This window comes from Helobdella robusta, assembly GCF_000326865.2.
Source record: "Helobdella robusta unplaced genomic scaffold HELROscaffold_11, whole genome shotgun sequence".
NCBI lineage: Eukaryota > Metazoa > Annelida > Clitellata > Rhynchobdellida > Glossiphoniidae > Helobdella > Helobdella robusta.
The window spans coordinates 4,836,007-4,862,952 of record NW_008703617.1 but is presented as its reverse complement, the minus strand read 5'-3'; the positions used below and the strand labels follow the sequence as shown (position 1 = coordinate 4,862,952).

General features: G+C 32.0%; 4 protein-coding genes across 4 annotated transcripts; 1 reads left to right on the top strand and 3 right to left on the bottom strand.

The window, feature by feature from the left end:
- Nucleotides 1–1,472: 1,472 nt before the first annotated feature.
- Nucleotides 1,473–5,091, top strand: HELRODRAFT_167604 (hypothetical protein; the record flags this gene model as incomplete). Its single annotated transcript, XM_009013093.1, has 7 exons — nucleotides 1,473–1,588; nucleotides 2,142–2,287; nucleotides 2,763–2,875; nucleotides 3,257–3,384; nucleotides 3,547–3,811; nucleotides 4,569–4,687; nucleotides 4,827–5,091. 7 exons carry the CDS (start codon nucleotides 1,473–1,475, stop codon nucleotides 5,089–5,091), a joined length of 1,152 nt encoding a protein of 383 aa, XP_009011341.1.
- Nucleotides 5,092–7,891: 2,800 nt separating this feature from the next.
- HELRODRAFT_190292 (hypothetical protein) lies at nucleotides 7,892–15,829 on the bottom strand (the record flags this gene model as incomplete). The annotated part of the gene is made up of 11 exons (XM_009013092.1): nucleotides 7,892–8,397; nucleotides 9,158–9,265; nucleotides 9,757–9,891; nucleotides 10,290–10,559; nucleotides 10,738–10,936; nucleotides 11,168–11,275; nucleotides 12,194–12,379; nucleotides 12,711–12,876; nucleotides 13,105–14,014; nucleotides 14,680–14,782; nucleotides 15,505–15,829. 11 exons carry the CDS (start codon nucleotides 15,827–15,829, stop codon nucleotides 8,259–8,261), a joined length of 2,649 nt encoding a protein of 882 aa, XP_009011340.1. The 3' UTR covers nucleotides 7,892–8,258.
- A 647-nt stretch (nucleotides 15,830–16,476) lies between these two features.
- Nucleotides 16,477–22,052, bottom strand: HELRODRAFT_167602 (hypothetical protein; the record flags this gene model as incomplete). Its single annotated transcript, XM_009013091.1, has 12 exons — nucleotides 16,477–16,718; nucleotides 16,909–16,942; nucleotides 17,703–17,811; nucleotides 18,172–18,243; nucleotides 18,484–18,618; nucleotides 18,757–19,026; nucleotides 19,576–19,738; nucleotides 19,945–20,052; nucleotides 20,309–20,503; nucleotides 20,844–21,000; nucleotides 21,261–21,388; nucleotides 21,971–22,052. 12 exons carry the CDS (start codon nucleotides 22,050–22,052, stop codon nucleotides 16,477–16,479), a joined length of 1,695 nt encoding a protein of 564 aa, XP_009011339.1.
- Nucleotides 22,053–22,939: 887 nt separating this feature from the next.
- HELRODRAFT_167601 (hypothetical protein) lies at nucleotides 22,940–23,523 on the bottom strand (the record flags this gene model as incomplete). Its single annotated transcript, XM_009013090.1, has 2 exons — nucleotides 22,940–22,980; nucleotides 23,169–23,523. 2 exons carry the CDS (start codon nucleotides 23,521–23,523, stop codon nucleotides 22,940–22,942), a joined length of 396 nt encoding a protein of 131 aa, XP_009011338.1.
- Nucleotides 23,524–26,946: the final 3,423 nt, after the last annotated feature.

The window sequence follows — 26,946 nt, the reverse complement described above, 5'->3', positions numbered from 1 at the left end:
AGGCAAAGTGCGTAAGAGTCATTACATACAAGCTACACACACACACACACACACACACACACACACACACACACACACACACACACACACACACATGTAAGCCTTAGGCAATTATTATATAACAACTATTATGATGCATGGCATTCATGTTTTTAAATGATGTAATTTCGTAAATATTTTTAACAGCTAACAGCTAGAAACGTATGTGAAAAAAATGTATACAGAGTTGTTTGTAATTGTGAATTTAATCAACACACACCTTACTTGTGTGTTTAAAAAGTTCCGCTGAAATTAATCGAATTCAAATTTTTGGATAATTAAATCAATACGGAATTTTTTTGTTAACTTCAAGTGCAATTTGTATTTGAATATTATATATAATATAATATTCTACTAATATATATATATATATATATATATATATATATATATATATATATATATATATATATAAACACACATTCACACACATGCATTTAAAATTTCTCTTCTTTGTTTTTTTCCGTTTTGCTCTGTCTCTCTCTTTCTTTCTTTCTCTCTCTTTTCTCCTAAATAACACACATGCACAACCCGCATTCGCGCGTACACACATGCAACCAAAAAATGGTTTTTAACAACTCACAAATAGGCATACACATGCATTTAAAAAAATTGATCACAGACATCACCCGCACAAAAGAAATCATTTTTATGGAAATTTCCTTTGCATGTTTAGGCAGTTATACCTACGTATTCTATCAGTCCAAATTGCTTTGTATGTGTGTATGCCAAGCATTAGTTAAATGAAATGCCATAGAAAGCATCGCGATTAATCAAAATGTTTCGGTACACTTCAGCGGTAGAAAAATGGAATCTTCGTTTGGATGTTTTCTCAGTTTGTTGAGATTCTGTTAATGGAGTTCAAACAATTTATCATTCACTTAATCACACATCATTCACTTAACCATGCATCGTTCACTTAACCATGCATCATTCACTTAACCACACATCATTCACTTAACCATGCATCATTCACTTAACCATGCATCAATCAAATATTCGGATTAAATTACTCGATTAATTAATTAATTAATTAATTATCTAATTATTTGCATGAATCTCATATGTGGTGGTTGTGGCAGCCAGCGGCTAGCCATCCAATTAATTACCCTTGCGTCACTTTAATTAGCAATTAATTTCTTTAACCTGTCACGTTAATGACTTCGACGTCTTCGTTTGTTTCCAAGTCATTCATTTCTCTGCGAATATTTTTGTTCTTTCATGCTCGCCTGTTCTTGCCGAAACAAAAAATTAAAATGAAAACAAATATTACAACTAGTAAACACTGCTATAGAATCCGGTATTAGCAACCCAACATTGTTTTAGTAATATATATATTATAAATAATTATTCGTAGTTGTGAGGAATTTTCAGAAATTTATTAATTTATTCAAAAACAGTTTTCAAAGCAGCTGGAGAAGTTGTATGTGAAGATGAAGACCCCATGCCCATTCCTGTTCAGAACATCTCGAACCCCCCCTCGGGGCTCAGTGGTCCGTGCCATGCCAATTTACTGGAATCCTGAACACATGAATGAAGTTGCTAAGAGGTGGTTGTCATTTTGAACATGTGGCAGTAGAAATACTTAGATTATTTTGAACTTAATACCGCCACTACTCAAATATTACTATACTAAGTTGTTGTTGTTGTGTTGATCACTGCTATCTCTTATATTTACGTCAGCTCCCATTACTACAGCATATTTTGTTGCTACTAATTTTGCTAGTTCTAAAAATAAAATAAATATCACAATTATTTCTACCATAAATTACAATAATACAATTATCTTCTAATAATATTTTAATGATAAAAATTATTTTTGCAAAATAAATTTATCTTTTATACCGTAATGAATTAATTTCTACTCATGAGGAATGTTTTAGTTAAGAGTGAAAAGAAAAAATTGAACTTTTATGATGTTGGATAAATAATGTATCAATTAACGATATGGTATCAAAATTCATTCAAAATTATTTTGTAGAGAAAGTGATTTCGAAGATGAACGACTTAAAATAAGTTCCCTACCTTTTTCTGATGCGAATCTAGATGAAATTATATTTCTAAACAGTACAAATGTAATAAAAAATCGTGATTCTCGCCAGATGTCCGACCCACGTGGCGAACAGCAAGAACGAGCACCCCTCCCAGGTGAGGCACCTGCTGACCTCAGAACATCGAGAGGCCAGACACATGGAGGACCCCCTCACGAAGAGACTCAGTGTCATCATACCTCACGAAGAACCGCAAGGTCAGTTGGGGTCAAGGTCAATTGGGGTCAAAGTCAATTGGGTTAAAATTTAGGGCACATTGTTATTTCAGACAGAAATTGATGTCATTTTTATTATTATTTCATGTACCAGAGTTGAATTTAAAGAGGTTAGATTTAAAGACCCTAAATTATAAAATGATTTATTGAGTTGCTGAAAGATTTTCGTAGCAAAGAGTCAGATGGACAGTTTAGGTTGAAATAAAGAACTAAGATTACTACTCACAAGATGAAACGTAATTGAAATAATTGAAAAAAATCAGTTCTGCCAATGCAAATTAACTTATTTTTTGAATGATAGTTTCATCTGCTGGGTAGTTATTGTGAACATTTTTTTATGATGACTAAATAACGTATCAATGTTGATCTCATTTAGAGTTAATTTAAATTAATTTTTTCAAAAAAAAAATTAAATTTCAATTAGTAATTTTAATAATTTTTAAAATTTGAACGGCAGTTGGTTCTCTGTGGGTGACGTCATTATTCCAGTTTATGTGCTACAGCTCCTGTCATGGAGGGTACAACAGAAGGCCTCTACACGTCATATTCACGTTGGAGCATGACAATCAGGTCTCTTGACATTTTTTGTCAATTTTTTAAACTATTTTCTCAACTTTTATAAAAACAAAATAACATTAAATGACATTAACATTGCATCTCTATGAAGCTATTCAAATAATCAATTACAAAGTACAAATGCAAAAATTCATAATTCAAGATTATCTGGTTTTTATCTTCCATTTTTTCGAAGTTTATTTTACTCCATAAGAAGCTAACATTTTAAATTGCTTTAGAAATATATCCTTTACTATCTAGTACTAATGAAAAAGTTTAAATTCATTAAAAGTACTCCTAATTTTATGATATTATATCTATGTAAAAGGCATCTAGAAATAAGGATCGTCTTGAAAATCTATCAGCTCACACGCAATAAATAAAAAATTTACATAGGTGCTAGGAAGGCAGGTGATAAAGGTGAGGTTGTGTGCATGTCCTGGCAGAGATTGGGACAATGAAGCCAATCCAAGAGGGAAGAAGAAGAGAAATAGCAACGTTACAAGTTTCACCACAGACAAAAGGTCACGGTCATTCAATTTTTTTAATTCTTTTAAATTTTATTCTTATTTTATTGTGTTGTCTGAAAAATCGTCTTGTCGCATTATATTACAAAAATCTAAGAATTTAAAAAAATCTATGTTATCGTAATTAAATTAACTTTGCAAATAAATTTATTCTTATAGCGAAAAACTTGAACAACTAGAGTCGAATTCCAAAGCGAAACCAGTCATCATAGTCAGTCAGAATCGGAAAAGGAAGATAGGCAGCAGTACTTTCAACAGCAGCAGCAGCAGCAACGTCAGTAACTTCATGCTCGAGACTTTGATCAGCAACTCTAACGAAGAGTACGTTGATGAAATTGCACAGAGGATGAATCCTGACGATGACCTATCTTCATCCAAGAAAAACTTCATGTGTTCAAATGAAACGGATGTATACACCCTCAGGGTAATTATAATTTTAAGTTATTCATTTTTAACTTAGTAATAATTTAGTAGTAATAATTATTCTAAGTTATCTACCTTTAATTCACAACGCTATAAGTAATCGATTCCATATCTTTCATAAAACCATTTATTTATACCGAAATTACGTTCGCCTACTAGAAGCTACAAAATTTACGTTTTTATTCAATACCGTAACCACGAGTTGGCCAATATTTTGTTTCTAAACAAAATAAAATGCTGGTGAACTGTGGTGTTTTTTGTTTTAAATTTTTTTTTCATGATAAACTTTTTTATATTAATGATAAGTACGTTGATTTAGAAAAAAAACTGATTCGTTTGTGGTAATAATTGTGGGTGGATCGTTATTAATGCGTAACTCTGGTGATTGAATAAGTAATAAGTGCTGTATGAATATTTTATGAGGTTGATCTAGAGACGGCCAAATGAAAGGTAGGTCGTACATTTTTATTTACTTCATGTCTTTGTAGATTCCGAAATTGCTGGTATTTTAAGCTGCACTGAACCAAGAAAACTTATTAATTTTAAAATATTTTGAATGGCCAAAACTTAACTGTTGTGGACCTCGGAAGTTGTAGAAAAATCGGCCACCTTGATTTTTATGATTTTCTCAATTTTTAACCTATTTTTAAAAGCCATTTGTTTTATATAAAAAATAACGTTATACGTTTGAAATTTTTAGTCGTGAAAGTTATAAATAATTATTAAAGTATGAAAATAATTTATCTATGATGACGTAGGTTGTTGGTCGATTGAACTTTGAAATACTTCGAAAGTTAAGAGATTCCTTGCACGTTGTGAGTCGGCTGCCAGTCGATGTCTTAGACAAGTATGCGTTCGTCGATGGCTCAGAAAACGAGTTTGTTGATACAACTTTTTTTTATTGTTTATAATGATTTACCCTAAACGAAAATAGTCTTTAAAACACTAAATTTTATAAAATTTATTGACATATTTCAAATTACAAATCGATAAATTTAAAAAAAAACGAATTCAAGTTCAGAAAGTCTGTCAGTTGAAACGAAGCCAAAAGCGCAGTGCAAGCCGAAAATTAAGATGGATCCAACGCAGTCGTTGAATATTCATTCAAATAACGCAACCAGCAACAACCAGCAACAACAACAATGCTCCCAGCAACAGCAAAACTGCTTCCAAGAGACCAGCAACAAATTCCAGATGCGTCATCAGATCGTCATACAACAACTAGCGGCCAGTGATCAGTCCGACGGCAAACTGTTGAACGATTATTCCATTCAATGTTGATTGTTCTTGAATTTCAATCAGAATCTTAATCTTTATCGAAATTTTAGAATGTTAGATAATTAAATTAATTTTTAGGGATTTTTCTCCTTTCAAAAGTTGTATTGTTTGACATTTGACTTGTTACAAAATTGTGAATAAGATCAATTTCTAAATAAATCATATCAACAAATTTTATTTATTTAACCTTACCGTCATGTTCAAATGGCACAAAATTGCTAAAGATTACAAGCGTAGAGGAATAATATTGAGCTCGCAGTTTTCGTTACATTTCACGATTGTTTGTTTGTCCAACATCCAACTATTTATTGATATATCAATTTCATTTTTTGATTTTTCAAGAATTTTAATAAATTTATAAATTATTTTTTAATCATTAATTTCTTTTTTATAATAAAGTAGGTAACTTTCTTTCATTCAATCTATCATCCGTTCGCTATACTGGTTTTCAATTTTACACTAAATAATATTTTATAAATATAACACACACACACACACACAACAAACACACACAAGCACACACAAACACACACACGCACGCACGCACATTTACACATCACACAACACATAACATACAGTATACACAACAAAAATAAACACACATACATAAGTATGTTATATGGTCATCGTTCTACACACACTACTTCTTCGTGTACTATCTTACTGACATACTCTCATGACATCGTGTTCATAGATTGGCACCATTCACAAACGTGCCTTGACTTATATAATTAAAAACTTTATAAATAAAACATATAATCATTATCGATATTTTCTATATTATTATAATAATAAAAATTATAATTATAAATGTATAATTTTTGGGATAAGCTATAACTTGCATATTTGTCAGAGTTAAAATGCTATTGTTTTGTCATTATTATTATTATTATTATTATTATTATTATTATTATTATTATTATTATTATTATTATTATTATTATCATTAACACTGTTTTCTTGCATACAAATTATATATTTATTTTCTACTGAATTGACATTTCAATAATAATTAATATTTTAGAAAATTGTAGAAATTGTTTATTTCAAAACTGTACATCTGAACTGAAGGCATGTATTTTGACAGTGAAAACATTTTAAATGATAGCAACAAGACCTTTAATGTGTGCTAGATATTTTTTGTTGATTCCCCGTCGTTAAAGTTGCGATGTATCTCTGATTGGAATAGTGATTGAATTCACCTATTAAATTGTTCAGAAGTGACAACGACGCACATGTGAATGTGTATGTGAGCGAGTGCGTGTAATGTGAAATGGGGATCTGTTTGCATTTGAATCCAGGCACTGCAACGCAAGACTAGGCCTTCAACTATCACGCCATCCATTCACCCATCACCAATGTAACAATTTCTCATCCATGCGGAACAAATAATAAAATTAAACGTATTTATTTTAAAGATACATTTATTCAATGATTGATTGCCTATTGTTATTTCATTTCTTACTATCGTCACCTTTTTGTATTAAACTATTTATTCAAAGTCATATCGAATGAGAGTCGAAAATTAAATTAACCTTTTTTAAAATTTATTAATTTTTTCCTGTTCTATATTCTATTTTTTATTTATTGACATATATACGTGTTTACAATGTTTAATGATGAATGTATGGATATTTTTGTATATATATATATATATAAGTCATGGTGACATAGCAATAAGTTCAAAGGTTAATGATACATATACCAACAATACTTCATATGAAGAATTCTTTCGTTCCGTCCTTTTATATTTTATTTTTGAATAAAAAAAAACTTATTTATTTTATATTTTTCTTATTTAAAATTTTTCTGAAAAATAACATTTTCTTTTTAAATCAAATTTTCACTTAAATGGCTACATGAATTCATTCATTTGTCAATTATATTATTTATTATTATTTAATTATTTAATATATTATTTATTATTATTCTTATTATTTATTTGTCTACTAATTATATTATTCATTATTCTTATTATTCATTTACCATCACGAACGAATCAATTTTATGGCCATTCCCTACAAATTTTTAGATTTAAACCCATGGGTATATATAAACCTATATATAAAAACCATGTTTAAACCTAATAAATCAAATCTCGTACTTTCAAAAAACATTTCAATGTAACATTTTTCAATGTTGATTGATACTTATTAAAATCAAAAAACTTATTAACTAATTTAACGAAATTATATTTGTTATATTCATAACTATTATAAATTAATATTTTACAATGCATCGCTCGGGTTCACCGTACGTAAGAATAGAGTAACGAAACTGAATATTAGGTTAGAAGAAAATTACAGGAATGCAAGAAACCTTTAGAGCTGGTGTTCTAGTGCCGATTCATTTTCAATAAAAGTTATTTTAGTTTTCTTTTAAAATATATTTGATATCTTTCAACTTTTTTCAAATATGTATGAATCTTTTTGATAGAAAACATTTTCAAATTTATTCATTTTATCATGAATCAAACGATTGATTGCTTTTTTTTAGATATTTTTATTTTTGACCCGTTTATAACATTCAATTTCGTGTTCCATTTTTTTTCCTCTTAATAAAACGTTCACTGATTGTCGTGTCTGTTAACAACCTTATTCTCCTCAAAAGTTGATAGGGAAATTATTCTCTATAAAAGCCTCAGCGTTATTTTTAAATGAAGCATATTTTTTGGTGAATTAGAACTATAGAACCCTTAAAGAGAAAAGTCGCAATCGTCTGACGCAACATCGGAATGTCTGCACTGAAGCTAGAATCGCGGCGTCCGACGACAAGTAATTGAAAATTAAACAAGAAAAACTTGAAACTTTCGTGCAGAACTTTATTGATAAAAATTCGCAAGTGGAAATATGAATTTAAAAACAAGTGCAAAAATATATAAGGATTAATGAAGTCTTGGAATAGACAGCTAGACAGCTACACAAAAACGGCGAGATTTCACGATGGAAATAAATCAAAAATCTTCAGCTGCAACACATTCAACTGCAATCACATAAAAAAAAACTATCATACATTAGCAAAGTTAGTTACGAACAGACGTGCCAATAGAACCCTGTATTTTCAATTACATACTTGATTAATAATTAATTTAATATATATATATATATATATATATATATATATATATATATATACATCATTGCTACAGTTCTCAACGGACAACTTCCACATTAAAGGTGCTCCATAAATTTGGTCTTTCTACGAACATCGGAGTTCTTCTCTAGATACTTTACCTTGGCTTGTTCTGCCATATCCTTCACCTCCTTCTCATGAAGTTTCTTGTTGTCTACCCACAACGGACATGTACTGCTGCACGTGTGTGTGTGTGTGTGTGTGTGTGTGTGTGTGTGTGTGTGTGTGTGTGTGTGTGTGTGTGTGTGTGTGTGTGTGTGATGTTATCGTCATCATTATATCATATCATCATAAAAAATAATTACTATAATTGTTATAATAATAATTTTTTGTGAGATGAAAAAAAAGAAATTGCAATTAAATTTCGAAAGCCATACTTGGTATTAGGTTAAAGAATTAAAGAATAGCAATACCAAACATAGAAAATAAATAATTAGATGAATAAATGACTACAAATAAATTTATTTTCGCGAAAACGTTCAAGATAATGATGCTGAAGATGGCAGATGATACACGAAGATGATACACGAAGATGATACACGAAGATGATACGTGAAGATGATACATGGGGATGATACACGAAGATGATACACGAAGATGATACATGAAGATGATACACAAAAATGATACACGAATAGCTGAATAATATTCACCGAATCTCTGTCAACAACATCGATCATAAACTTCTACTTCATAAAAGCTACAAAGACGAAAGTAGCTACGTATAAAATTATCAACCAAAATCAATCAATCAATCAGTCCTCGCTTAGCGAGTTCCCCGAGGTAGGACGTTATCATATCCACAACGACTAAATATCCACAACTACTTTTGAAAAGAAGACACAGAGTCGACGCACATAAGATAAAGAGCAATCCATCAACATCGTCAAAATTAGCCACACTTTAAATGATGCGTATAAAAATTTAAACAACTGACTCTTTTTTGTTGAAATGTTCGTAGTTCTTAACGGGCTGTCGACAGAGGTAGCACATCTTGGCTCCACACGGACAACTCATCAGGTTGCATCCTTCCTCTTTGAAGAATCTGTAGAGTTGTATTTGTTAGTTGGTTGGTTGGCTGGTCAACGAAAAGTTAGTCTGTTGGTTAGTTGGTCAGTCAGTTAGATAGTTAGTTAGTTAGTCAGCCAGTCAGTTCGTTAATCAGTTAGAGGGATGAAAGTTGATTGTAGTGTCATTTTATGCTGTTTTGCGGTCAATAAAAACATCTCGATAAAATGTTACAGACTGTTATAAATTAGTATTCACGTGAAACATTAAAATAACAGAAGTAGAACATACCAACAGGAGATAAACAACCAACTCACCGCTAATACAAATACTATACTCTTACTACTACTTCTACTTGCACTGCTGCTACTACTACTGCTAATACTACAACTTCTACGACTACTACTACTACTATTACTAGCCCTGATACTAACCACTACCACTACTATTGCTACAACTACTACTACTGCTACTACTACTACTATTATTATTACTACGACTAATACTAGAGGCCACCACACATCTAACCTCTTCTTGCAGTTGTAGCAGGTCCTCACCATGACCTCCGTCATCTCTTTTTCAATGGCGGTCCTTGCGGCCACTTCTGAACTTTTTTCCAACTCATCACAGCGTAGTGGAATGTGAGCGACTTCACGACACAATCTTTTCATCATTACGTATTATTTGTATACGCTATTTATAATTAAAATATTTACTTATTTACTTATAGAAATCACTTTTAAACAGTTTATATTACAATCTTTGCTTCCTACGATATAATTCAATAATCGTTGTCAATATGTGTACAGGCTGATAAAATGGATCGTATGAAATGTTTGATGGGGAAAGAATTAGCCAGAAAATAGGGCAATAGTCTAGAAATAAATGTTCAAAGAAAAAAACAAAATTTTGTTAAGTTGTACCCAGACTATGTGTCTAAGAAATAGATTTCCATGGGCGAAACTGCTTCTCTAATACTCGTGGACAGTGATAAACAATTGGACAAAAATTAACGAAAAATTAAGTAATAGTGAAGCAATAAAAAATAAACAAGAACCTACCTGCAGGACTCCTTCATGCAATCAGGATTGCCACATTTCAGCACCTTGTTCATACCCCCATCGGCGAGGAAGACAGCAAAACTGCAGAACGGACAGGTAACTAATTCTTCTAAATAGCCCTGTTCTCGATCGACATCATCTTGCAACAGCTGCACGTCGTCTTCGAACATTTTGTTGAGGATTTTGTCGAGTGTGGCTTGTTTGAGGACCTTCTGAAGAGTTGCTGTGGTGAGGTAGGAGGAACAGATATCGCTGAAGAGACACGGGAATCTGTCAAGTGCAATCAAGATTGTTTAAATTTGCATGTTCCTCATTTGCAACTGGGTAGAAATTCATCAACCAGACTGCTTTCGTTAAGAAATATTAACAATCAAACAATAAAAAAAAAATGAAATAACAATATTTTTTAAAAGAGGAAAGAAATTTAATGACCAATCATCCAACCAACCTTGATTTGCCATCACCTATAGCTATTTCAACGGACTTCTTAACACACTGCCTGCAGAAGAGATGACCTTCAGGGCAGGCCAGTGACTCTTCAAATAGCATTTCATCATCAAAACATATCTGACAGGTCAACAGTTCACCATTCAATCTGGCCAACTCAATTTTATTCCTTTTTTCTTCTTCTCTTGCACTCAAATGAGCTGTCAAATAAGTTGGAACTTGAGTTTAATAAAGATAAATTCAATCACGTTCCAACAAGCATATGACAGTTGACGAACAACAGCATTTTTAAACAACTCAAACGATGAAAAAAATAATCTTTACAATCACAAATTCACCACCACCACCACCACTCAACCAAGAAGAACCTACTAACTATAACATTTTCATAGCAACTAACTAACAGCAAAAAGGAACATCAATCAACCGACCATTAAGTTTGTCTTCGTTGTCCTTATACCACAGCTCATCATAGAAGAGGAAATGTGGAAGTCTGGTGCTCGCCAAATGGTACCTCGGTGGTCGAACGCACTTGCGACCTGGTAATCATTTCATCAATTGTCATCATCGCTGGGTATTTAAGATTTTTAAGGTATTGAACTATTTAAGGTATTTAAAGTGATTAAGGTGTTTTAGGTATTAAGCTATTTAAGTTATTTGAAGTGATTAAGGTGTTTAAGGTATTGAGCAATTTAAGGTATTTAAAGTGATTAAGGTTTTAAAGGTATAGAGCTATTTAAGGTATTTAAAGTGATTAAGGTGTTTAAGGTATTGAGCAATTTAAGGTATTTAAAATGATTAAGGTTTTAAAGGTATAGAGCTATTTAAGGTATTTAAAGTGATTAAGGTGTTTAAGGTATTGAGCTATTTAAGGTATTTAAAGTGATTAAGGTGTTTTAGGTATTAAGCTATTTAAGTTATTTGAAGTGATTAAGGTGTTTAAGGTATTGAGCAATTTAAGGTATTTAAAGTGATTAAGGTTTTAAAGGTATAGAGCTATTTAAGGTATTTAAAGTGATTAAGGTGTTTAAGGTATTGAGCTATTTAAGGTATTTAAAGTGATTAAGGTATTTGAGGTTATTGACGTATTAAGGTAATTAAGCTATTTAAGATAATTTACGTATTTAAGCTGGTTCTTCTGCTGCAATGTGTGTGGGTGTGCAATGCGCGGATTCGTGCATCGTAAGTGTCGTGTTAGAATTAATTAGAGGAGATTAATAACAATAACTAATAATAACAACAATAATAATTAAACTAATTAATTTTCATTGATCGCAACCAACATTTGATTGTGACGGCATGCTTTAAAGGAAGATCGACCAACGGGGAGTAACTCAATTATTACAGACAAAATAATTGTAATTCACATTGTTTTGACAGAATATATTAAAATTATTCATCCGCATATGATTATAAACCAATAATGACAAAAGCAAGTAAGGCACATGTAGCCTCACCTCGCCTCTTTGTAGACAAGAATCTATTTTGCTCGTGCGCTTCTACAGCATTGAAAGCACCACAGTAGTAGCCGGTGCGGTTGCAGACGTCGACAATGAACTGTGTGGCCACAGTGGGGAACTTCTTCATCAGGTACCAGTAGCAGTGGGCCATGTAGTTCTCCTTTTCTACGTGCGTCTGGAAAGCTACGACGGTTGGAAGCGAAAAAAAATTCATACGCAAAGATATGAGGTTTGAATTAATTTTCTCTTAAAACGAATTTATTTGAAAGTTTTATGACGAAATATAAAAATATAATATATCTTCTGTCTGAATTAATCAAAAATGCAACTCAGTTTATTTAAAAAAATATTAATTAATTGAAATTTTATAGAAAAAAGAAACAAAAAACAGAGAAGGAATGGAAATTATTATGGGCAAGAGGCAAACGATAACAAAATTTACTGAACTGACATGTCCAAAAAGGAATTTTTTTCAAAAAATATTCAAAAAAATAATCAAAACATAAAAAAATACTTTTTATTTCGTAAAAGTATTCCCGATGATTTGGATATTTCTCGAGGAAATCTTCAAACGAATAGGTGAGGTTTTCCAGCTCCTCCCTTGTTGCGGTCCTCACTACTTTTCCTTCGTTTTTTGATTTTGGGTAACTCGGATTTTCAAGTAGATACGAGGACAATGCCTGAAAATTTTTTGCAAATGAATTTCCACCCACAAACTTTTCACCAAAAAGAAGCTTCGAATGAATATTTTCTCAAGTAAATAAACAACATTCGAAAATGAGGACAAATAGAACCTGTGTACCATAGATATAAAAATTACATTTGCCAAAGACATGATAAAAAAAAATAACGTAAACGACTGCTAATACAAACCAGAAAATAAACACCAAACTATACATAGACCCTACCTCAACTCTGTCTGGGTGACCATCGTAAGTTTGCAGCCGCTCAGAGAGCCACTCCTGGTCGACATTGGTGAAGACTTCTAGGAGAGAGGCCAGGTCGGAATTGAAAGAATCGAAGGCCTTCTCTTCAGCTGTAATACAAACCACATCCGCATAATCATCATCATCGCCGGCAGCAGAAATAGTAGGTGTAGAAGCATCAGTAGCTGTCATGAAGCTATCATTCTCATATTCATCATTGGCCCCATTTTCATTCTCTATTTGCTGATGTGGTAGCTTCGCGTTGATGTGATTTACAAAAGCATCCATGACGGCGTTGTTGATTTTGTGATCGTTGTGGTTGGTAACGTTGTTGTTGGAATCATTGTTGTTGTTATTGGTAATGTTTTTGTTGTTGGTAATGTTGTTGTTGCTGTTGGTAATGTTGTTGTTGTTGTTGGTAATGTTGTTGTTGTTAATAATGCTGTTGTTACTGTTGGTAATGTTGTTGTTGTTGGTAATGTTGTTGTTGCTGGCAATGTTGCTGTTGTTGTTGGTAAGGTTGTTGGCAATGTTATTGGCTATAGGATTAGCAGGTTGATTCCATAATAAAGGGTTGTTGGCAATGTTATTGGCATTGTTGTTGTTGTTGTTGACATTGTTGTTAAATATGTTGTTATTGTTGTTATAGTTGACATTGTTGATGTAATTGAAGTTGATAAAATTACTTTCAACGTTATTATTATTATTATTATAATTAATATTATTATTGTTGTAATAATTACTATTATTATCATTATTACTGTAATCCAAATGTTTGCCAGTAAAGGTAACGGCTTTAGAACCAATACCATTGTTAGCAATATAATTTCTATTGTTAATGTCATTGCTGTTGATGTAGTTAAAATTACCAACTCCAACGCCAGTGGTAATACTGCAGTTAATCGAATTAGTAGCACCACTACTACTACTACCAGTGGTAATACTGCAGTTAATCGAATTAGTAGCACCACTACTACTACTACCGCTGCTACTACTACTATAGCTGCTGCTGCTACTACTACTGCTGCTGCTACTACTACTGCTGCTGCTACTACTACTAATGAAACTACTAATACCACCACAACAAATACTAATACTACTACTAATACTAAGACTACTACAAATGCTACTCGTTATGTTGAAGCTAGCTTTACAATGGACATTATTATTATTATTGCTTATATTACAAGCAATTATGTTGTTTTTACTATCAATTATCGTGTTATTATTATTAATATTATTATTGTTGTTGCTAAGATAATAATTATTATTACTATTAATATTAACAATATTATTAATATTATCATTATTATTCACGACTATATTAATTAAATTGATACCACCATCATTTTTTGAAGCATTGATGATATTATTATTATTATCATTATAATTATTATCATTATAATTATTATCATTAATATTATTTTCATTAATATTATTATTATTAGGTCTATTCAAATTGTTGATGTAACTTATTGAGGTACCTTCAAACGAAATCAATGAAAACAATTAACCAATTAAATAACAATTAATTATGACTAATTAATTAATCATAACTGATTAGCCACAACATTCTGGTCAGTGTCGGAGTCGAGTCGGATGAAAAATTTCTGACTCGGACTCTCGACACCGGGTTCCGAAGTCCAGAAAAATTTTTCAACTTATGCAACATATTTTTATCTTATTATCATCACTACTAAATTAAAAAAATTTAAAAACCCTTAAAATCATTCAATAGTTTTTCATGGTAAAATTACATTATTTTTATGTTTTGAAACATGCTGAGAAAATTTTTCAACTCATGCATTTACATTATTTCACCTTATTATCACTACTAAATGAAAAATACGTTAAACAGACGGTTGAAATCAGTCATTGTAATTACATAAGAAAACTGGTTTATCTTCATGTCTTACAGCATTGTGACAAAAAAATTATGTGATTTTATTTACATTATCAGTACTTATTTTCAGTATTAAGGATGATTGCTTGTTGCCACATATATTCAAAAACACAATCTCAATAAATATTTTCAGGAAAAAAAATAAAATTAAAAAAAAATAAATAACATTTTTCGGAGTCAGATAAAAAGATCAGACTCCAACTCATATTATCGGCATAGACTATGCCATAGTACATTATTATCTATATAACAATAATTAGAGCACCGATAACAATTTATGTTTTTTTTTTACGAAATTGGCCACTAAATAAGAATACTAGTAAGACAATAAATAATCATAATATTATATCACACATACACACACAAACACATTCACTCAAACACACAAACAAACACACTATAAGCTCATAGATATTCACAATATTAAGAAATAAACAAGAATGAGTGAATGAATGAATGAATGACTGATTGAAGCCAACCCTGTCTAGAGCATGTTGCAGAGACTGGTCTATGAGCGTTGAGCAACAACTCGTCAAGAACAACATTTATCCGATTGGCATCATTTTGATGGGCAAGTAACATGTTGTAAATGTCATCCACAGTGGTTGCATCCTGCTGGACGATTTCCATGATCTGAGTTGATTCTTGTAGGAGTTCTTCACTTTTATGTTTCTTTGTATTTTGATTGTGTGAACAGCTTGTCGGGGTCAAAGGTCGGCCCTTCATGCTGTGACCTCTGACTCGGCAAATTTTTCTCTTTCTATTATTTGTCTCCTCTATGTTTGATGTGGGACCATCAGCCATATACAAGTTATTTATTGGAGGACAATAATTGAATAATTGGACCACAATTTTGAAATAAGACTGATGAGCAGACTTGTTTTATAAGTACAATTACAATGACATCTGAAGAGAGTTAATATCCCATGATCAATACATCATCCAGTTTAATTGAATAATATCTTTAAAAAATTTTTAATTTAGTTAGTAAAATTATATATGTTATAAAATAAACTGAATGAACCTACTGTTAAACTAAACCAAACTCCAACACCCTTTTATTGGAAAATACTATACTTTTTAATTTTAGTAAATTAAATATTTTAATGAAATAATAAATAATTAAATATTTAACTAACTAACCAACCTAATTCTTAAAAAAAGGAGGTTTTTTTACTTTAGTTTTTCATTAAGTATCCAATTTATTAATTTATATCATTCGAAAATAACGCTAAAACCAACTTACTCGTAGTTTAATATTACTGTAAGAAAAATCACGAACTTGGTCTGAATTAAACTCAGCTAACAAACTCTGGGGAAGTACGAACCGAGATTTAGGCAGTATGTTGTTATTTTAGACAAAACTGAGAACAAAGATACGAAAGTAGAATCTTGTAAGAGTAGCTTTCTGTAGTTCATATATTTATCTTTAGTTAATTAAACTAAATTAATTAAATAGCTTTCTGTCTTCTTCTTTCTCGTGTCTTTTCCTTTCGGGACATTGGCGACCATCGGCCTCCAAAAAACACGATCTTTAGAGTTGAAATGTGGTGATATTCAACAAGTAACACAAAGAGTTCACGAATGTTGTTCCTTGTTGACCTCGATCTCTTTTCCCTGCAATCTTTCCAGTAGTTGTTAGATTTTCCATTCTTTCCTTCAGCATGATGTGACCATAAAACTTTAACTGCCTCTAGTCAGATTATCTGACATATGCGTGTTTGTGGCAAGAAGGCTTAATCACAAGTTTAGGATAGCATGTAATTAGATCTGCGTTTTGAGAGCTGCGTATGAGGATAAAACAGATACAACCTTTTCGTAATAAAATGTATATGAAATATGTCGAAGAAATCGTTAACGTAATAATTTCTTGCGAGACAGACCGTTAGTTGAGCAATTCGACCTTAACGCGTTGATCTTTAGATTTTAAATTATTTCAAAAATAATTTCATTTAAATTCGTTTTCGAGAATTATTATTAGCAGTTAATTAATTTTTGATATTGAAATCATCTGGTGAGACATGAATATGATTTTTCAAAAATATCTGATTTTGACAAACATTGTTTAACCAAAGTTAGCTTTAAATTCTACTTGTTCATTTCTTAAAAATTCAGGCTAAATATTGTAACCACACAGAATGAAATGAAGAATTGATATGATGTTTAAATACTGTTTAAATACGATATTAAACAAAAACATATATCATGTCAAAAAATTTTATTGACTAAAAAGGCTTGTCGTTATTATAATATAATTGAGTTTTTTTTTAATTTATTTTAGTTATTATTGTGAAATTGTGAATCGTATTAAGAGTTAAAAATAAAAGTTAAAAGTTAAACGAAAGTAGTTATATGAAAGCATATGAACACTTTATCGAAATCTGTTCATCTCAGGTCTTTCAATTATTTTGTTATTGATTATATCATCGTGAATAAGATACATGAACACAAACATGCACACTTATGGACATGCACACACACACACACACACACACACACACACACACACACACACACACACACACACACACACACACACACACACACTCACACACACAAACACACACACACACGAATTTGACCATATAAGTCATTAAGAATCCATTCAGCAACTTCCTCAAGACAAGTGTTTCATGTAAACCCCACGAATTTCGGAGTTGTCACCCAAGTACCTGACCTTTGCCTTTTCTGCAACGTCCTTCACCTCCTTCTCATGCAGTTCTTTGTTATTCACCCAGAGCGGACATCCACTGCGAAAGTGTGGTGTCATGCCATGCCATCGTCGTCTTCGTCGTTTCCGTCATTATCACCATTATTATTGTTATTGAATCAAAATCATTCTCGTCAAGTATCTTATGCAGATATAAAACTAGTTGCCATCGTGCGCAAATAAATAATATTAATAGAAATTATTTTAAAGTTTAATATAGCCATTCAAACTTCTTGAGACATCTAATAAGTCCTACAATAATCTTAACACTCAGAACCGAGTCTAGAGGTAAGTGGGGCTACGTTTTTCTAGTTAATGTTGTTGAAAAAATTGGTTGGTATAAATTGCTTTTTGTACAAAAAAAGGATGCCTGCAACTTTACATAAAAAAATTGCCCCTTCGAATAAGAAAATAAACGGAGGCTGGGACCCCACACCTTTGTTGACCCGGAGCTTCAGCATTTCTTAATTTGACCATGATAACCCCCATTGTTTTTAAATTGTCAGGACTATCGTGTATAAATTTGAAATAACTTGTTCGATTTATCGAAATGATTGTAGTCTTTAACAGGCAGCCGACAGAGGTAACACATCCTGGCACCGCACTGACAGGACATCATGTTGCAACCTTCCTCTTTGAAGAATCTACACTTATTTCCAATTTATTTGTTTAAATTTTGTCGTTTAAGTTTATACACGTGATTGCATCAGCAACACAAATGAAACGCATCAACAACACAAAAACAAACCTCTTCTTGCACCTGTAGCACGTTCTAACCATGGCATCTGTCATCTCGTTTTCAATGGCAGTCCTTGCAGCAACTTCTGTCTTCTGTTCAGCTTCATAGCAACCATATGGAATGTGGGATGGCTCCCGACACAGTCTGTTTGTTCATCAGATGTTTACGTGTTGGTATTAATTATAACGTTTGTTAGGATATTTAGAAATAAATGTTCATGGTTTATAACAATATTAATATTATTCAGTTAGCAGATTTTACCAATAAATTACCATCACCAACCTGCAAGACTCTCGCATGCAATCAGGGTTGCCACATTTCAGCACCTTGTTCATACCACCATCAGTTATAAAAACGGCATAACTGCAGAACGGACAGGTAACTAATTCTTCTAAATAGTCCTGTTCTCGATCAACCTCATCTTGCAACTGCTGCACGTCGTCTTCGAACATTTTGTTGAGGATTTTGTCGAGTGTGGCTTGTTTGAGGACCTTCTGAAGAGTTGCTGTGGTGAGGTAGGAGGAACAGATATCGCTGGAGAGACACGGGAATCTTGAAACAATATTTTTTTTACAACTTTAGCTGAAATAATAGTATTAATTAATTAATTCACATTTATCATCATTGGTATTGTAACTTAAACTATTGAGATAATCATTTAATAAAGATACAAATCAATCACAACATGACTGGCGTATATAATCAAATATATTGTCTATAATCAAGCGGCACTGACAGACACAAAGCTGCCTAAAAATTATTACATTATTTGTGGCCAATCGCAAAAACTAAGAGTAGGTACTATTTAATTAATTAGAAAACGAGCGTGCTGTAGCGTCAGGAGGCACTACATTTCTAGAATTCGGACCAAATAAATACCCTTTTTTGGTTTTACAATCGGCTGATCCGCCAACCAATCGTCAAGTAACAAATCGGCCATACAACATACAACAATTAGGCCGTACCAGGCAATCATCCAATGAAAAATGTATTCCGATAATTCACCGGTTTTCCAACCAACCAGCCAGCCAGCCAGCCAGCCAATCAGCCGGCCAACCAACCAACCTTGATTTGCCATCACCTATAGCAACTTCAACGGACTTCTTAACACACTGCCTGCAGAAAAGATGACCTTCAGGACAGGCCAGTGACTCTTCAAAGAGCATTTCATCATCAAAACATATCTGACAGGTCAACAGTTCACCATTCAATCTGGCCAACTCAATTTTATTCCTTTTTTCTTCCTCTTTTGAACTCATATACTCTGATGAATAATTTTTAACAAAATGTAGAGAAATGTAGTTAGATACGGAACTATAAAGTACAAAAAAATGGAAAATATTGGATGGAAAAATTTTGAAAGCAAAGCCTTCAAAAACTATACTTATATACCATTATTAATAACAGCCGCATCGCTTTCCATCCATTTCATTACACCAGGCCATCATTGAACCATCACTAAGACCTTACCTCTAAGTTCGTCTTCATGATCTTTAAACCACAACTCATCATAAAAATATCGATGTACGGGTCTTGTGTTCCCCAAATAATACCGCAACGGTCGAACGCATCTACGGCCTAATGTGGGTTGTTGAAAAATAATTTTTTAATATCATTTCATAAATTTACACAAATTCTTCTTTTTAATTACATTATTGCCCTTATACATTTACATAATTGGTCTTATACATATACATTGTAGTAGCAGCAGTCGTATCAGTTGTAGTAGATGTAGTAGTGGTAGTAGCAGCAGTAGTATCATTAGTAGTAATAGTGGTCGTAGAGTGTAATATATAAATAATGAAATAAATTCTTCGAAGCACTGCTCACTAACAATTTTCACCTCTCTTTTTTGAAAGCCCAAATTTCTCCTGCTCAAAGAGCTTTATAACGTTGTAAGCGCCACTGTAGAAGCCAATCTTCCGACAGTTAAAATCAATAACCGAGGCAGCGATGCTGGGAAACTTCTTCATGACGTACCAGCGGCAGTGGGCCATGTAATTTTCTTTGTTGGTAATTTTCTTGATGGCTAAAATATTTGTTAAAAAAAACCAATGTAAAAATAATTAGGTACATCTCATCTCGGATGGGACAAATAAAGATGAATGAATGAATGAATGAATGAATGAATGAATGAATGAATGAATGAATGAATGAATGAATGAGTGAATGGATGGATGGATGGATGGATGGATGGATGGATGGATAAATGAATGAATGAATAAATGAATGAATGAATTAATTAATGAATTAATGAATGAATGAAAGAATGAACGAATGAGCGAATGAACGAATGAATGAGTGAACGAATGAACGAATGAATGAATGATATTGAATATTTTAACAACAAAGCAAAATATTTGTAATACCATTTTCGTCGTAGAAATATTCGAAAGGGTTCGGGTACTTGTCAAGGAAATCTTCGAACGTGTACGTGAGGTTCTCCATATCCTCCCTTGTTACCGTCTCCACCACGTCTTTGAATTTTGGGTAATTTGGATTTTCCAGTAAATATGATGACATTTTCTGTAAATTTAATAATTGAGAAAAGTTTCTTGATAAATACAGAAACATATTTTGTCAAATTATTTTGCTTAAACAAAAAAACATTGATACACATTGATGTTAGAAATATATTTTGAGATTTAATATCAAATATTTATTAGGCATGATACGTTAAAACGCAAACAAAATTAATTTAAACCATAATTCTAAAAAAAAAATTCTGAAAACCGATTAACAAAATTTAATAAAAACCAAAAAAAAGTAAAAACAAGAAAGTGAACCTCGAGTCTGTCTGGTTGATCTCCGTATAACTGCAACTCCTTACTGAGCCACACCTGATCGACATCGTTGAAGACATTGAGGAGAGCAGCAAGGTCGGAGTTGAACAAAATAATCGCCTCGTCTTCAGCTATCGTGTTTTCGTCTATAATGAAATTATAATTAGAGTAATTAGACCGTCCTCGCTATCACCATCTACATTACGGTTGTCATCGCCGTCGTTCGTCATGATGTTTGGAGGGCGATGTTAAAATATTTAGTTGGCGTGTTAGCTTCTACGATAGATGCGCCATGTTTGCCTCGTTTTTATTGCGTAATGGCCGGGTTCAAATACTAACTTATCTTAAAACTTAACAAAATTTAAAGGCTATCATATGACAGTTGTAAGATGCGTGGGTTTGGTTGGACGCTTGTTGCAAGAATTTTATCGATCTGATTGAATTTGCGTTTGAATAAGTTTATGGTGTGGTTGTGGATGTTGTTTATTAGTTCTAAAGCAGTCATTGATGATAAATTCCTTGTGCATATGAATTTGAATGCATGTCGTGTGGTGGGCGTTAAGAGATTTTTATAACGAAGATTTTCTTTTTTTTACAATTTCTTTTTAAATTTCCCAAAGATATGAAAACCATATAGGCTATAATCGGTTTTTTCTTCATTTTCATTAACTCACAACAAAAAATATCAGAAAAATTATTAGAAATATATTCACCACTATCTTTGTCCGCAAGGTCAGCCTTCCATGCATTCAGGATGTTACGATCGACGACGGGTCGGTTTGAAATGATGTCCATCGCTGGGGCATCTTCAATCAAAATATTATAAGTGCTAAGTGAATGGGAATTTCTGTTGTTGAGTTGATATTTTCTCAATTTTTAATAAAATATTTAAAATAATATTCTAATTCAACATTCTAACTGTAAAAATTATCATTCATAAATAATCTCCAGAGAATATGAGGACCTGGAAACTTCCACCTGCCTACAACAGAACAGAATGCTTTGGGGAAACTATTAAAAACAGCGGAAAAACTAAAACACGTGAGTTTAAAGTGTTAGATAAACATTCCTAAAAAAAACTCGATGACAGATTACAAGTTGGGAATGTTTTTAAATTTAAAAAAACCACACAGAACATTAGATACTCAAATAATATACATACACAAAAGTTTAGACCACTGAATCAATATAGTGCCTGGAATATGGATATATATATATATATATATATATATATATGTATATATATACAGTTATATATATCCATAGCTTGGAATGTATCAATACTAGTACATTTGTGTATACGATAAAGAAAACCAAAAGTATGAATTCGGTAACTTTGTTTGTGTTTGAGTTGAAATGTTTGACAATAAAAGTTATTGTTATTATGCTGTTGCGTGAATTGTTGTGAACGTGGCATAGTAAAAAGTGGGTGTCATAAGGAATTTTGACAATGTGATCGTTATTTCATTGTTGCCTGCATGAACTTGGAGACAGCTGAGTGCTTGCGGGGTGAATTACGTCTAACTTGTTATTATTCTAAATAAAGTTAAGCCTTCCTTTTGTTGGAAGACTGTTGAAAAAAAAACAGATCCAAACTTAAAATAGCTCAAAACTTTTTAATTACGTATTTATTTTCATCTCTGAAATTTTTGGCGTTCATTGCTGATGATATGCTGAAACTATTAGGCTTGCACCTTGTTATTGTCATCATTGTTTTCGTTTTCTATTCAATTTTTTTAGATATCAATAATTTAAATTAGAGTATATTTTATAGTTTTCATGTCTAATTATTGTTTATTTTGTTTTTTCAATTTAATGCAAATTTCATAATATGGCAAATTAAACAAAAAATAAATGAGCAATAACTTGTTCAAAAAGGAATTAATGAATGATCACGAAACCGAAACCCACCGTCAATATCTGAACTTGTGGCTTCTAAACTTGTGGCTTCTGAATTTTTTGTGGTTCTGCCTAGCGGCTGAGTAGCTAAGAGCTTATTATACATAGTGTTTTTGCGGTTGTCATCATTTCTGTGCGTATTCAACATGTCGTGGGCATCGTCAATGTCACTCTTTTGCTCATAAATCTCAATGAGTTCGTTGGATTCTGAAAGAATTTTTTCATGTTTTGGTCTCTTGGCTTTATTTTGGTTTTGATGAACACTCGTTGAGGTGCTCGGCTGGTTCTCATCATCCTCTCTTTCATCTTCTCTAAATTTCCTTTTACAATTATATCTACCCTCCATGCTCGACTCAACGTTGCCCATGTTCACTTTTTACGGAGGTGGCCACATTTGAAATGAAGTTAACAAGTAAATTTGGTTCAGATGTTTTTCATTCTGGAAAAATTTGTTTTGCATGAAGTAGCATTTCATTTTTACATATTTAAAATAATTCATAAACGCTATAAAAACCTTATTTGTTAACCTATTTGTTACCTTATTGTATCTTTCAACAAACAAATTTTAAGGTAAAACGTAAAACTATTGCCTATTAATAATAATGTTGCATAAGTTCCTAAAAAGCAAAAATAATACTCTCATCAACCCTAATTAATTAATTAAGTCACTCATTCATTTAACGATTAATTACATATGCGAAAGTTAAATATTTATTTAATTAGCTCGAGTTTGGTCATAGGCTAATGTTTATAATTCTAAATGCTTAATGTTTTTTTCAATTATGACGTCATCGTTTTTTAAAAGTTTACTCTTCATGATAGGACGCAAATTTCGGAATTTGTATGTGGATAAATTTTTAATATGTCTCACGTTTCACGCAAGTCAAAAAATGATTATTTCACATAGCGCATTGATTTGAATTGTTACAAATCCGTGTTGTCTGATTTAGAAAAAAAAAATATTTTATTAAATTTATTCATCGATTTTCAATTAAATCTAAAACACAAACAAATATCTAGTTGATGATTCAGTACTACGTCAGCCGTGGCTCTGATAACGTAATATGATCTACGATCAAGTTTGTAAAGACGTAAGATTTCATAATAATGTGCTCGGATTGACAAAATAACCTCGTTGCTAAAATGTTACGTCGTGAAAACATACCGCAACTTTGCTATTTGATAAACTGGTTCTTCAGCTAAACGCTCCATTGTATTGCTGGCATGTGCATCTGCCTACAAATGCTGTCATATAACTTATATGGTATTGAAAATAAATGAATAAACCTTTGTTGTTAGACCAGGAAGAGTTTTGGTGTCATCCACCAAGCCAATGAATGCGAAATATTGTTACACTACTAACGCGTTACTGTTACAGACTTATAAAATATTGACGGTAGTGTTGGCTTAGTAATTGGTGTTGATGTATTTTTATTGTTATCTATCAGAGTTAGGGATGTTTGCTTGTTTTTTGAAGGACTTCTCAAACAAGTTTAACGAGCATTGCTTGTATTTTTTGTAACCCATTAAATTTGAATTTATTGGTTTAATAAATTATTATTAAAACATGTATTTTGATATTTTTATTTCAGTTACGTCATTTATTTCTCAGCAAGTGATTAATTGACAGCTCGAGATGTCGATAACAATGCATTGGATTGGTATCTCATGTTTCTTTGTCTTCACATTTTGGACCACTGTTGGTTTGTTGCAGTTGCTTTAATTTCGTCAGCAGACATTACTCTTAATTTCTAAAAACATTTTCCTAATTAAATAATTTTTAATGCAAAAAATAGATTATTTGTGCAAATAGACTTATCCACGGGCGGCGGGATGACCTAATGGTTAAGGACGCCTGCTCCTGCTTTGCAGTGAACCGGTTCGATTGCCAGGTTATTCCAGCCTATTGAGTGCAGCGTGTGATGCGTCTTTTCACACGTATTCATGTAAGCTGTGAATGCTGTTGATGGACCCTCTCCCGAAACTGTGTAACCTTTAACCTTTAGAAGAGATTTAGATCCACGTTAAATTCTGCTGTAAACTGGAATTTTGAACAAAAATATTTACCACATATAAAGCACGTTTTGAAGCTGCAACACAAACAAAATATAAATTAATATAGAAAAGAATCTATATACTTAAGAACACATTAATTTTTCAATGCGATGGTAGAAGGATTTTACTAGCATTGCACAAGGTTTTAATCTAATTTTAATTGTCATCTATAACTAAGCATGTTTAGTGAACTCTTTCTAAAACAAAGCATAAAAATTAATTTTTACGAATAATTTTGAAATAACGACATAAATGTTTATATATAAAAATAATTAATATTCAAGCCTCCGCAAATAAATCTGAGCTCTGTCGGTATGGCTATCCGCAAACAATTTACAATGGCCTAGAACCAACCGAACTATTTACAATGGCCTAGAACCAACCGAACTATTTACAATGGCCTAGAACCAACCGAACTTTTTGCCAAGATTATTGCTACAATTTGGATCCGTGTTACACATTCAATTTTGATATATTTAATCAGTCCCCCTGCTCGGTGCAAACGAGTGGAATCTTCGCCATCAGCAATGTGCAACATGATGTTTATTATGTAATTAATTACAGATTAGACACTTGTGGTTATCAAAATAAGTCCAAGTGTCAATTGCTGCAAAATATTTTAGACTTGAACATTAATTATTTCCAATATTTTTTTAATAGAGACAAAAATAATATTGGGGCAAACGATGATTCATAATTTTTCTTTTGTTTTTTAATTATATAAAAATTTTTATGATTATAGCTACTTAAAAAAAAGAATGAAATATCATACAACATTTTCTTAGCTACTTCACAGTGCCCCCCAAGTTTCAGGATACACTTCAATTCAACTTCGTCGCATGACGGTGTTAGTCCTCCGCGTACGCTGAGTGAGATTGAATGTGTGACGGACTGTTTTGTGGCGTCATCAACATGTGCTGCTGTGGATTACAGTTCAGATACTGGTAGTTGTTGGAAATTTTCGTTTCCCGATTGGGCAGATGATCTTCGAACTTCTAATTCATTGTCAACTCAGTATGTAGTTGAAAGGTCTTGCAATCTACCACTTCCGTGTGAGTTTTCAACAGTATTATTCTATTATTTGGCTTATGGTTTTATTGAATTATTAATATTTCCATATTAAGTAAAATAGTGTTAATGAAAATATTAATACATTTAATTTTATAAATATTCAAGATGTTTTATTATTTTTTTACAATATTTTTTTCCACATCCAGTTTGTTCTTTCCAGTTCATTAAAAACACTTCATCATTCGCTATCAACACGTTCGTCTTAAGAATTATCAGCTTAGGAGAGTGCCTTCACTTGTGCCTTATCAACAAAAGCTGTGTTGCCGCTGATTACCTGTACGGAAATTTCTGCATTATGTACGAGGATTTAGAACTGGTAATATCTAATAGAGCCAGCAGCCGCTATTATTATAGCTCTCAATTTATTTTGAACAGAGTCAACTGCCCTGATGAGGAAATGTTGACGGCTCCAACTACTGCAACTCCTACTAGGGGCCCAAGTAAGTCATATATTAATATATTTAACTTGCCTACAAACATCCTTCTGACTTAACGTAAAGTATTCCAATTGTAACAATTAATTATGACAAAATATGTTTGTTAATTCAATACTATATTCTTTGTTAGAATATTAATGGCATCAAAATATTCAAGTAATTATTGTAATTATCATAATATTTAGTTATTAGTATAATTTATTCACATTATTTTTGCAATTTACTAT